The sequence below is a fragment of the Dromiciops gliroides genome, chromosome 1 (genome assembly GCF_019393635.1).
Source record: "Dromiciops gliroides isolate mDroGli1 chromosome 1, mDroGli1.pri, whole genome shotgun sequence".
Taxonomy (NCBI): domain Eukaryota; kingdom Metazoa; phylum Chordata; class Mammalia; order Microbiotheria; family Microbiotheriidae; genus Dromiciops; species Dromiciops gliroides.
This window is the reverse complement of record NC_057861.1, coordinates 698,430,213-698,443,474: the sequence shown is the minus strand read 5'-3', so window position 1 is coordinate 698,443,474 and position 13,262 is coordinate 698,430,213. Positions and strand designations below refer to the sequence as shown.

The 13,262-nt window shown below is 42.9% G+C and overlaps 1 protein-coding gene across 3 annotated transcripts in view; it reads left to right on the top strand.

The window, feature by feature from the left end:
- Positions 1-13,262, top strand: part of HDAC11 (histone deacetylase 11) — a 47,680-nt gene that overhangs the window by 13,622 nt on the left and 20,796 nt on the right. For 2 of the 3 annotated variants that reach the window (XM_043972048.1, XM_043972044.1), the window contains exon 4: positions 3,837-3,863. The exons of the other annotated variant lie outside the window; for it this stretch is intronic. In XM_043972048.1, coding sequence (XP_043827983.1) covers positions 3,837-3,863 — 27 coding nt within the window. The remainder of the gene's footprint in view (positions 1-3,836; positions 3,864-13,262) is intronic. 3 annotated transcript variants of the gene reach the window in all.

The following is a 13,262-nucleotide window of genomic DNA, read 5'->3' as shown; positions in this document are numbered from 1 at the left end:
GGGTTTCACAGAACTTGATTCTCTTCCCCTGGGGAAGGCCATGATCCAGAAGAAACCTGAACTTGGTGGAAGCCTGAATCCTGCTCTTCTCCCGGTGGCTACCCATCCTCTCTCTTCCTTGTGGCCTAGGGTTTGGTGAGTTCCTGTTACTATATGTGCACCTTACACATAAACCTCATTACTATTGTTAAGTTTGAGCCCACTCTTCCCATGGATGCTATATGCATTGGTGAGACAGTGCATCCTATGTTTATTGGGGAAGGATGTTTTGTAGCTACTATTCTTAATATGGCATCTTAATAAATAAAGTAAATAAAGTTAATTTTGCTAACTTTAGGAAAGGAGAGTTTGTGGCAGGAGCCACATTGAAGAGCCTAAAAAACATCAAGAAAGCATTTTTTCATGTTTGAAAATAATTTTTAATACAATCAGTGCATCAAATTCACATATATATATATATATAAACATCTACACGACTCCCTTGGTAATTCTGCCAAAGGACCCCCAACTCAACAAGGGAAAGGCTTCAGGAGTTAACCCTGAAGAAAAATCAGGAGTCGGAGTCCCTTAGGAAGTTGGATGTTGGACATCACATCCTTCTGGCAACTCTTGCAGCGACACTGGTGCCCAAACTATATTGACTCTGCCTCTCCTTTGGATCCACCAATGTCGTGGAGAGGGAAAACCTGCTGCATGGGCAACAGCTTGTTTTCCATATTGATCTGCCCAGGCCAGCGCCCTGGAGAGGACGCTCCAGCTACTCCTCATGGGGTAGATACAACACGGGATGCAGCAGTTAGTGGTTATAAGTCATTCAGGAGCTGCAGTGCACAGCCACACTGTGGCCTGTGGCTCCTCAAGGTACTGATCCATGGTTGTCCTGGACTGGTGGAGGCCTACTACTACTACTACTACTACTACTACTATTATCTTAGTAAATGCCTTTGCTAAGAGATCATTGTGTCTCCAGGCTGATCGTTGATGAGAAATATTAGAAACACAGCCCATACAACTCGAGTAGCTGCCACCCTCTATGGACCTAATCCTAGAGTGCAAATTGGGGGAGTATCCCAGGAGTCCTTAAGGATTTGTAGGGGAGATATTCCGTCTCTGTGGGGTGGAAGATTTAAAGTATTATGGAATGACTTGTCAGAAGCAAACTAGGCTGTCAACAAGCCTGTTGGTCTGGTCAATAGTTCATAGCCTCTATTTTTCTCCCCATCAGAGGCTAGACTAGAGGAAATAGTGATACCTCAGTCAACTGAGTTGCATTTCCTAGTTTTAGGTGGAAGGTGTATGTGTTTGGGGGTGAAGGTAGAAAGAACAATGGGTAAGATTTAGTTGGGTCTTAGCTAGCAGCTGGCATTGTTTACAGGCTATGAGCACTGTATCAGTGGACACAGCAGCCTGGGGAGAGGAACCCTGATTCACATAGGTATGGGGAAAGAGACTGAAAACCAGTGAATTCCAAAGCCCATCATTCCTATCCCTTCCCTGCTTTACTGTGTTCCATCACCTTTCCTTGGCTCATTACAATTAAAAAAAGATTTTCCCTTCCACCCAGATACATCATGGAGTATTAGAATCAAGACCCATAAAGGACTATGGGAAACAACTTGGGATAGTGGAGAGGGAATTGGATTTGGTGACCATAAAGTACTACTGCTTCTGCTTATTTGGCAAGGGGTACTCACTTAAATGGGGCAAGTAGGTGGCATAGCGGATATAGAGCACTGAGCCTGGGATCAAGAAGACCTTCTTTCAAATCTGGCATCAGACATCTAGTAGCTGTGTGACCCTGGGCAAGCTAATTAGCCCTGTTCGCCTCAGTTCTTCATCTGCAAAATGAACTGGAGAAGAGAACAGCAAGCCACTCTAGTATCTTTGCCAAGCAAACCCCAAATGGGGTCACAGAGTCAGACACAACCTAAACAACTGAATGGCAACAGTTCACTTACATTTCTTGGGCCTCAGTTTTCTTATCTGTAAAATTAGGGGTTTAGACAAGATGGCTCTCGAGGTCCTTTCAAGCTCTACATTGTTGATCCTAGGATTACTGGGAGATCATACTGAACAGATTGGGTGAGCCAGATTATGACGGGCCTTAAAGCTTTGCAGGGGAATTTAGACTCAAAATCCAGAGTAACTAAAGGTTCTTGAGTAGGGTAATAACCCGATGATAATGAAGAAGAAAAAGGAAATGATGGTTAGGGAAGATATCTCTGGTGGTAGTTTTTAGGGTGGATTGAGGGAAGGTGAGGGAGACAGGAAGCCCAAGAGGCTATGGAACTGAGAAGAAAGTGATAGATGTGAGAGACATTCTGAAGAAATCAAATCAGTTTATGGAGTAACTGCAGAGGACAACTGAAAAGGGAGGAAGTACAAGATACCAATCTTAGGACCCTCTTTGCCCTCTGGGCATCTCTTTTCATCCCTGGGCTGGAATGGAGTTAGTTCTCCAGGGAAATGAGCTGTTGGGTATAATCTTGTGGAGGAAACTCAAGGTAGGCTTTAGATCTGATCAGGGTAAGATGGCTACTGAGTTAGGTCCTTGGCTGAATCTCACTGGCCTCACCCATACCCAGCTAGGCCCAGTAACAGATATGTATTCATGGGCATTGAATGTATATTCACCAGAATCTCACCCAGACACAAACACTCATGAACATAAATATATACATATGTATATATATGTATATATGTATTGTGTATATATATATATATATATATATGTATGTACACATACACACATATTTACCCCAAACCTTTTCTTTCACCTATCTAGTTATTTAATAATTATTCCCAAGTAAGCAGAGAGAAGACTCATTTCACTGGGTGTAGGGAGGGGAGCTTCTCCTTTAAAAAGAAAGTAAAATTCAATTTGAGTTCTGAATGATCAGGGGCTCAGTTTACCAAAGGGCCAATTTCTCCAATAAGACCAAGTGGTAGGTACATGAGTCCGTTATTCTGTCCCTGAGAGAAGAGCTGTCACCTAAGGACTGCAAGAACTCTTCATCTTCCTCTCCCTCTCAGCCATTTTTGATGACTTCCCATTTCACACTATGGACAGCTGTGGGGTACAAACATGCAGGACATTGTAACCTCATGGGTTGGGGGCTCTTCATTAGCAATGGATCTTTTAAATTGTTCAGAGCTGTTGGTGTTTTGGGGTCATTCTCACTGGCTGAACTTCCATGAAATATCCATCATGAGAGGGTTCAGGATAGCAAGCACGCTTGCCAGCATTGGGGTATTGGAGTCAGCCAATAGAAACATGATGTGGGGTATTTAGAAACATTCATGGCATTCCCAGCTCTGGCTGCCTTAGGTTTCTGATGCCCAGTTTCCTGGTGGCAGCCGCTAGTCTCCTTTCTTGGCCAGTAGCTGTGAGAATTCTAGATGGGCCAACTACAGCACAAACTCATTAAAAATGAAAGGGAAGAGACTGAAGCTTAGTTCTTGAAAAAGACCTGTAACTCTTTGGCTGGCAGCCTGGTATTTGGCTGAAATGGTACATGACAAGAATTCCATGTGCGGAGAAAGGAGGAGAAGGGAGGAAGGCTAGGAAAACCTGCCAGGTGGATGAGAACAAATGTGCACATGCAGAGAGAGCTTAATTTATGATGTTACTGGGAATCGAAATGCAGAAAGTGGGATGACTCTCAATGCTTGGTACTGGATGACTCGCTCCCATTTCTGTATTTCTCAACAAGTTGTCATAATATCTGACCTCTTTGATTCAGTAACTGCCAATTTGGAAACTGATATTTCTGCCTTTTCCAGATGTTTGAACGTCTCTTTCTCTTGCTTTTCTCTCTCCTTTGACTGGCACTCAGAACTGTATCCTGCAGAGCTCTCCGGAGGTATCCCCATGATTGATATTCTGTTTCCATTCCTCACATCCCCTCCCCTTGGGGGACTGCAAGTAGAGCTGCTGCCATTCAGCTGTGTGTGTGTGTGTGTGTGTGTGTGTGTGTGTGTATGTGTTGTGCAGAGTTCGTTGCTGTCCTTCATCTCGTGGGTCTCAGCTTGGCAGCAGTTGGCTCCCCTGGGTTTCTCCCTGCATGGCTGTTTTGTTCGTGATGTGAACGGATGTCATATTCAGTTCTTAAATAACAATGGTAATAGAAGAATTAATAAAAGCCCAGTTGACATTGGGATTTGCCTGTGAGAGGGCAGTCCCACAGTGGTGATTTATTTCGGACAGCACCGTGCTGTGGCCTTTGGTTGATAAGGAGAGTTTGCTGTACTTACGGCTGTGCGTGATTTGATGTGGGACTGCAGGTTGGGGGAGCAGGAACTTGAATTTTAATGTTCTTTAATCCAGGAAAGAGAGGGTAAAAGCTCAGAACGAGAGTGAGGGGAAAGGGGGTCTTTGGAATGAATCTAATGATCTAACCTGGACTGAGGTTTTTTTGCAATTTCTTTTGATCATAAGTCCTTTTGATAGTGACTCTCTCAATATAAAGACCTAGATGTCATACCAAGGAATTCCACCAAACCACTGCTTCCATTCTTTTGTGGGGCTGTAATGTAGTGAAATGGGCCATGGTTTTCGATAGGGGTTAGGGCTGGGCAATGTTTGGGTCACCTCTGGTCCTTAGGCTGCAGAACTTTTTTAGGGTAATTGTAGAGAAAGGGTATTGGGTAGGCATTGAGATAGTGGCTTTTCAGAGTTAGCTTGGAGCATGCTAACAACCACAGAATTTCAAAATATTTGAAACAGACCCCAGTAGCCATCTAATGAGCTATAGCCAAATAAAAAAAATCCTACAATATACTTGACAAGTGGATCATCCGACCTTTGTTTGAAGAACTCCACGAAGGGGAAACTTCCCTCTACACCATACCCAACAATGGTTAGCCACTTTTTTCACTGAAGACCTTCAATCTCCTCTCCCCTCCTCCCTTCCTGGCTTCCCGGGGCAGCCCATGCCACTTTTGGATAACTCTTACTGTTAGGACATTTCCCCTTATATCAAACCTAAATTTTCCTCCGTCATTTCCACCCTTTACTTCTTATTCTTCCCTTCAAAACCAAGCACATGCCTGACCTTTCTTCCACATAACAGCCCTTCAAGAACTTGAAGTCCCAGAAGGCCTAGATGCAGCCTTGTTGACTGAGTGAGTCCTGACTCCAAACTCCCAGCTTCTCAAAGCTCCTGTCCATGGATAGCAAAAGTCACTTTCAGGAACAGAAACAAGCCACCTTAGGGTATGGGGGACAAAAACAAAGAGCCCACATGTTAGGACTAGGAAGCCAGATAGAAAACTCTGGACCCAAGAGAAGAGATGTTAGGGGCAAAATTGGGGAGGATAATTCTGGTGGACTCACACTTGGAGGTGTGTTCTGCATTTTTTATTTGTGGGGCAATGAGGGTTAAGTGACTTGCCCAGGGTCACACAACTAGTAAGTGTCAAGTGTCTGAGGTCGGATTTGAACTCAGGTCCTCCTGAATCCAGGGCTGGTGCTTTATCTACTGCGCTACCTGGCTGCCCCCATTCTGCATTGTTTTTTTAAAGATTCTGGTTCAATGGAAAAAGCACTGGTTCTAGAGTTGGAGCACCTAGGTTCATATTTTGCCTCTGCCGCTTACTACCTATGTGTCTTTGGAGAAGTCACTTCCCTTTCTTTGGGTCTCAGTTTCCTCATCTGTAAAATGAGGGAAAGGGGCCTGAGCTAAATGGTTTCTGAGGCCCCTTCCAGCTCAAGGTCCATGATCCCTTCCCCTTACTCCAACAACTTGTGTTCTCTAATCTCCTTTGTTTACCCTAACCCCATTTGCCACTTCCTGAAGTTATAGGCAGGGTAATTTGCCTATTTCCTCTACTCCTGTCTCCTCCTATATATGTGCACATATATACACCCAAACAAAAAATGGATGTCAGGTATCTAGGGTGCTGGTTTGTCATATCTCCTTGCCATTCATTATATTTAATAGAAATCCCCCTCCTTCAACAAATGTTAATTGAGAAGAAACAAATATGCTCTGAAATGAAACTTTTACTGGCCCAGATTCTTACAGGTTCTAGAGAAAGGTCATGTTCTCAGGGTACATACGTACTGAGGAGACTAGGACCCAACAATCAAACATGTCTCCTAACATTTGGGGCTATGGATAACCTTGGCCCCGGGTGTTTGTTTTTTGGAGAGATGTTTATTCTGTTGGTAGTTGGCTCACTTAAGGTTTTTAGGGGGATGCCTTGGGAAAGGAGAGTGACATCAAAGCTAAAGGGATCAGGTGAACAGACCAGAGAAAATCCCTATGACCATGTCTTTGTTTCCTGTTCCAATTGGTGATCAATTAATCACAAGCATTGTTTGAGTACCTATTTTGGGCAAGCTCTTATACACTGGTCTAGTATGGTTAAGATCTGCCATGCCACCCTGGATTCTCCTCAGTAGGGCTCATGCACTGACACATTTGGAGGTTTGGCTAAGAGCTTTTGGGTGCCGAGGACATAATTATCAAAACGTCCCTTTGGCTTCTGAAAAACCTCGTCACAATAGAGATCATAAGATCCTGGAAAATCACAGCTATAGAGCTAGAAGAGAACTTAGAAGAAATTAACTCGGGGCAGCTAGGTGGCGCAGTGGATAGAGCACTGGCCCTGGAGTCAGGAGAACCTGAGTTCAAATCCAACCTCAGACACTTAACACTTACTAGCTGTGTGACCCTAGGCAAGTCACTTAACCCTAATTGCCTCACCAAAAAAAAAGAAGAAGAAGAAGAAGAAGGAGAAGAAGAAGAAGAAGAAGAAGAAGAAGAAGAAGAAGAAGAAGAAGAAGAAGAAGAAGAAGAAGAAATGAACTCCAATTCCCCATTTTATAGTAAGGAACTGAGTCCTAGCAAGGTGAATTGACTCACCCGAGACCCCACAGGGATCAAGCAGAAGACCCAAATTTGAACCCAGTGCTTCCTGTCTTGATTTTGTTGTATTCAGGGTATTTCTTTTCTGTCATCTCCCTTCTCTGACATTCCTAACACAGTATCATGTGCATAATGCTTATTCAATTAAATTTAATTTCTAGAATTCATTCTTTTCTTCCCCCAAGGATGTATCAGGATGTATTTTCTCCTTAATGTCTAATTCAGAAATTGGAGATATTCCGCCAAATATCCATTCTTCTCTTCCCTGTACTAATGTATTATGCATCTTCTCATCACTCATGAATTTATCTCAGTGCTGTTTGAAGGCACAGCTAACCTCTTGGGGACAGTATATTCTCTTAAGTTTACCCACTTTGCATAGTTTTTCCTTTTCCTTTAATTATTTAAGGAGTTGTTATAGTCATTGGTGTGGGTGTTCTGTCCACAACTGCAGATCACAACTCCACCATAATTTAGGAGCTGGTCTTGGAGAGTTACTATTGGAGGAGAAGAGGAGAGGAGAGGCAAGATCATCATGATGCAGCCATCCTATTGATAAACCTTTGGGGGAACATGGCTAGATGCTACAGCATGTCACAAAAGGCTGTGATTGAGCCATTAAAGCTCAAAATATCACTAATACTTTTGGGACCCGCTATATATTTCTGGCCCTTAAGCTCCTATACTTTAAATTTCTATAGCATTTTTGTACTTGGACATCCTGTTATTATTTGAAACTTTTAATTCATTTCCCCTAAAACACCTTTTAGAACCAGTTTCTCCTTGGTCATTGGTTGTGCCGGTAGGCTAATGGCTGTGCCACTACAGGCATTGTTGACTGTTCCCTCTCATTCCCATCTAGTCATTCAGCCGATCCTATCTTTTTTTTCTTCTGTGGTTTGTGCTTTACTCTCTAGCTCTTTCCACTCATTTCAGCCCAGGTCCGAATCACTTCACAACCTCCTATATGATCTCAAAGGTGGAAAGGTACATCGGAATATTCAGCGTCCAAGGAGTCAGATTCATATCCTGGCTTTTTCCTCTTACTTTACTGTGTTTTCTTACTAGTCTCTTAACTTCTCTGGGCCTCAGTCACTAATTTCTTAGTTAAAATGAGAAATTAGAATTGGGTGAGCACTGGGGTCAAATTTTTGGTCTTTGCAATTTTTCCTTGCCCTTTTTCCCCACCTGAAAATAGCTGTTAGATTAATCTTTCCTAAATTATCAATTTTGTTCTTTTTTTCTGATCAAGAATTCATGATGGCTCCCCTTTCTTATCACATCAAATTCAAATTCCATTCATCTGAATATAAATGACTTTCATCTCACACAACCTGTGTGTTTTTATTTTTCACTTGTTTCAGTCATGTCTGACTCTTCATGACCCATTTCCTTCTCCAGCTTATTTTACAGATGGGGAAACTGAGGCAAACAGGGGTTAAGTGATTTCCCCAGGATCACACAGCTAGTAAGTATCTGAGAATAGATTTGAACTCAGAAAGATGAGTCTTCCTCACTTCAGGCCGGGTACTCTATCCACTGCACCATTACTTTCCAATAGGAGCCCTTTGCTGTGGCCAAGACGGTTTCCTTACTCTCTCTTGAACATACTAAGTTCATTCTTAGCTCTGTACCTTTGCTCATGCTGTTCCTCCTGCCCAGAATGCCTTCCCTTTTCCCCCTCTAACAATTCAGGTGCTTTGCATCTCCTCAGTCCCACCTACTCCATGAAGTCTCTCCAGACTGACTAACCCGCAGCACATAGTAATGTTTCCTCTTATGTTGTTTTGCTTCCCATTTAGGTATAGTGTTTATGTAGTTTCTCTTATGATTGAGATGCCTCTGGCTTGTTTCCAACTATGCCATCATCTGAACTTGATGTCTCTCTATGTGGATTTTAGGTAGAAATTTGAAGACAGGCAATGTATCCTTCCTCCTTCTCCTGCTTCTGTCTCCCCCATATATGGGGGTAAAAGTAGTGGATACTGACTTCTCAGTGAATTGATTTTGTGAGTCAGTTGAGGTTATAGGATTCAGTAGAAAGATGCCTCAATAGTGAGCCAAGAGAAAAGGGGCCTATTTCAGGTTCCTCCACTACTCAGCTGTGTGATTTTGGCCAAATCATTTAAATTCTCTGAGCCTCAGCTTCCTCATCTGTATAATGAGGGGTTTCAGCCATGGAATCCATTCCAGCTCTTACATTCAATGACTCTTAAGTTCATCGTTATACTCCAGGTATGTGTTGGAGGATTGGTTAGACTTCAATCATGCTCTCTCCCATCTTTGGATGCATGGAGTGGTGCTCAAAGAGAACTGGCTATTGGATATGGGAGTCAGAGGGCTTGGAATCCAGTCCTGGATTTGATCCATGTGACCTGAGGCATTGTATTTAACTTCTTTGGGCCTCATCTCTTCATCTTCACAGTGATAAAGTTAGACTAAAAGATCTCTGGAGTTCTTTTCTAGCTCTACATCCTGTGATCTCATGAGTAAAATATACATCTTTTAGTCCATCATCAAATGAAACTTTTCCTGCCCTTGTTTCATTAATGATTGGAAATACAAATCTCCATACTTTAGGACCCTAGATTTAGAGCAGGAGGGTGCCTACCTGGGGCAGCTAGGTGGCGCAGTGGATAAAGCATCAGCCCTGGATTCAGGAAGACCTGAGTTCAAATCCGGCCTCAGACACTTGACACTTACTAGCTGTGTGTCCCTGGGCAGGTCACTTAACTCTCATTGCCCCATGCAAAAAAAAAAAAAAAAAAAGGAAAAAAAAGAAAGAAAGAAATTATAACACCTAACCCGGCTCCTCGGCTCCTCTTAGAGAAGAGAAAGTGAGGCATAGAGAAGGGAGGTGGCATGGAAGAGGCCATTAGGGGCCCTTCTTCTGCTCTAGTTCTCCTCTGGCACCTTATCCTGACAGAGAAATGAGCCCAAACTCTAGAAGGATATGTTGTCATAGAGAATGATCTGGCTGGTTCCACCATATTGGAAAGGCTCTGAGTGCAGGCCTGGTCACCAACTGTGATTGTTGACTAAGGATCAGCCTGTTGAGGTGTTGAGAGCCTCATCACCAGAAGGTCCACCACCAGGTGATGATTTGTTTTTGATCACAGCAGTTCCTGAAGACTGTCTTTTATGGTATGGAGGGGTTACCATCTGTGTCCTTGGAGGGAGTGCCCACAATGATGAAAGCCAGCTCTTTGTGAAGGGTTAAAGTAAGTATGGATCCTTACCTCTTCCTTTCCATAAACTGCTCACAATGATGTGGACAGGATGGGGGCTACTGAGTTGGGTGCCCAGCACTGGTGATGTCCACCTTTCCCCTGATTTTCTTGTATAAATAATCTAAAGCAGCAAAGTGTTTGAAGCCAGATTTGAACTCTGGTCTTCCTGATTCTGGGCCCAGCGCTGCCTCATCTAGCTGCTGACCTCAAAGGTTACCTTATATCCAACATCCTCATTTTACACATGAAGAAACAGATCCAGAGACACTTAGTGACTTGCCTGAGGTCACACAGGTTGTGAGTCAGAGTGGTGGGAGTTGAATCCACATGTTTCGACTCTAAACCCAGTGCTCTTTCCATTGGGCCACAGTGCCTCCTAGTGGTGATGGAGTGTGGCTAGAGCTTCTGCAACATAAGGTCTAGAGCCAGAAGAGGTCTTAGAAATCATTTATTCTAAACCACCCATTTTGTGGATGACTCTGAGACTCTGAAAATGTGCCCAAGGCCATTTTGCTTATGTTATGGAGATTTAGGTTGTCTTATATTTTGACTGTGATTGGCTTTGAACCGTTGGGGAAAGGAATAGCTAGAGGCAAATGTGTAGTGATTGGCACTCATTTTGGTTAATTTAAATAAGTATTTATTGAATACCTACTATGTGGGGGGACATTGTGATAAGCACTGCTGAGCAACACAAAGGAATAAGGCTTGGTCAATCTCTTTAAAGGAGCTTCCATGAAGGGAGGTGGGCAGGTTAGACTAGTACATAAACAATTCTCATGCAAAGCTGAATAGAAGGGAGTTCTGCTGCATCAGTGACCACCCTCTTCTTTTAGATATTCTTTTTTTCCACCGTAGCTGCTGTTTTTTTTCCTTTTTAAATGTTTTGTTGATGTTATTTCTTGAGCTCTATACTTTCTCTTTTTATGATCTGATCTATTCTCATGGGTTCAATTATCATTTCCAAGCCAATGACACCCACATCTATATACCTAGCCCTTACTTCTCTCCTGAACTCCATTTCTGCACCTCCAAATACTTGCTGGATATCTCCACTTGAATGTTTCCCTGGCATCTCATACTCAACATATCCAAAACTAAACTCATCATCTACTCTCCTAAACTCATCCCTCTTCTAAATCTCTCTTGTTCTAGTTGAGGTCTCTACCACCATTCTCTCAATCATTTATGTTTCCCATCTTTTGACCCTTAGTCTTTCTCATCCCCCTTAATGAATCAGTTGCCAAGTTCTATCATCTGTCCTTTCTCTGCATTCAGATTTCCCTCATTCAACCCCTCATCATCTCATGTGTGGGCTATCATAATATTCTACTGGCTTTTTGTTTTTGTTTTTATTGTTTTAGGGGCAATGAGGGTTAAGTGACTTGCCCAGGGTCACACAGCTAGTAAGTGTCAAGTGTCTGAGACTGGATTTGAACTCAGGTCCTCCTGAATCCAAGGTCAATGCTTTATCCACTGCACCACCTAGCCGCCCCCAATATTCTTCTAATTAGTCTTTCTTTCTGCGTTTTGTCTCTTCTACCTCCGATCCAGCCTTTACATAGTTGTTGTGATTCTCTTCTGATGGCATAGGTCTGACTGTGTCATAAGATCATAGAAATAGAACAAGAAAGACCAACTAGTTCAACTCACTTATTTTACAGTTGAGGAAACTGAGGTCAGAGAAGTTAAGTGGTATGCCCAAGTTCACAAACAAGTCATCATGTTTAAGAGGGAGATTTGAATGTAGGTTCTCTGACTCCAGTATCAGTCAGTCCTTTTTTCACTGTATCATCCCTGCCCCCAAACTTCACTGACTTCTTATTACTTCTAGGATAAAATAGAAACTCTTTAGCAGGCCGTCTAAAGTTTTTTTCCAATTTGGCTCCAGCCTGATTTTTTGGCCAATTGTTTATTAGCCTCATTCCTTGCCTTTGCTCACTCTGTGTAAGTCCAGCTGAACTGGACCACTAACTATTCCCCAACTTCCACCATGCCATCTTCCCGTCTCTGTTGATTCACATGAACAAACTGGTTCTGATGCCTATAGTCCACTTTCTCCTCTACAACATTCAGAATCCTTCCCTCCCTCTTATCTGAAGCCTTCTCTGTTGTTAGTGCCTTCTCACTGCCTCATAATTCTGCCTACAGCCACTTTATCTTATTTTCTCCTTTATCCCCTGCACTCCCTCACTTGTATTATGCTTATGTGCTGCTCTTGGTAATCCTCATGAGAGCAGGGGCTCTCTCCCTTTTGTTTTTGGGTTTTTTCTATCTCTATTGTCTTATATAGTGCCTTGCACTGAATAGATGTTTCTTTGTTGAATTCAACTGAATTGCTGTAGAAGAGACAGAGTACAATCAGAGAAGAAAGAAAGTAAGGCTTCATGAAGGGGGTGGCATTTGAGCAGGGCACTTAGAGATATGGGGGTAAGGTAGCATAGGTGAAGGGAATAGTAGGAGCAAAGGTGGGGAAATGGATGCTGTATTCAGCACATGGTGAGTGGTCCAGTGTGGTGGGAGCATAGTGTATCTGTGAGGAAACGGTGGGTGATAAAGTTTGAATGTTCAGTCATAGCCAAGCTAGGAAGTGTGAATTTGATTCTTATAGGGAGGCACAGAAGGTCTTTGAGCAGGAGAATGATATGATCAAAATGTTGCTTCATATTAAAATGAATTCAGCAGCAGGTTTGTACAGTATTGGAAGGGAAGATATTGGGATAAGGAAAACAAGGTGAGGGGGGAATTGTAGCTGTCCAAGTGAGAAGCAATGACATCCTGAGTTAAGATAGGGCTGAAGTGTGAGGAAGTGGAAAGTAGCGAATATTTTGAATATGGAATTTATGGCATTTGGCCATGATAAGATATGTGGAGAGTCAGAGAGAGGGGGAATAAAAGATGACCTCAAGGGTTTGAGGCTGAGTGCCTAGTAGGTTGGAAGTCTCATCAACAAAAAGAAGAAAGTAAGGAGGAAGAACTTGTTTGAGGAAGAAGATGTAGAATTTGGTTTTAGACCTGTTGAGTCTGAAGTACAAGTAGGACACCCCAGTGAAGCTACTGGTCAGACAGAAATATGGGACTGGATCCTAGGAGAGAATCTGGAGCTAGAGAGAGAAATTTGGTTTTTTCCAGTGGCTTCTCTTATGGATTCTAGCTCCAG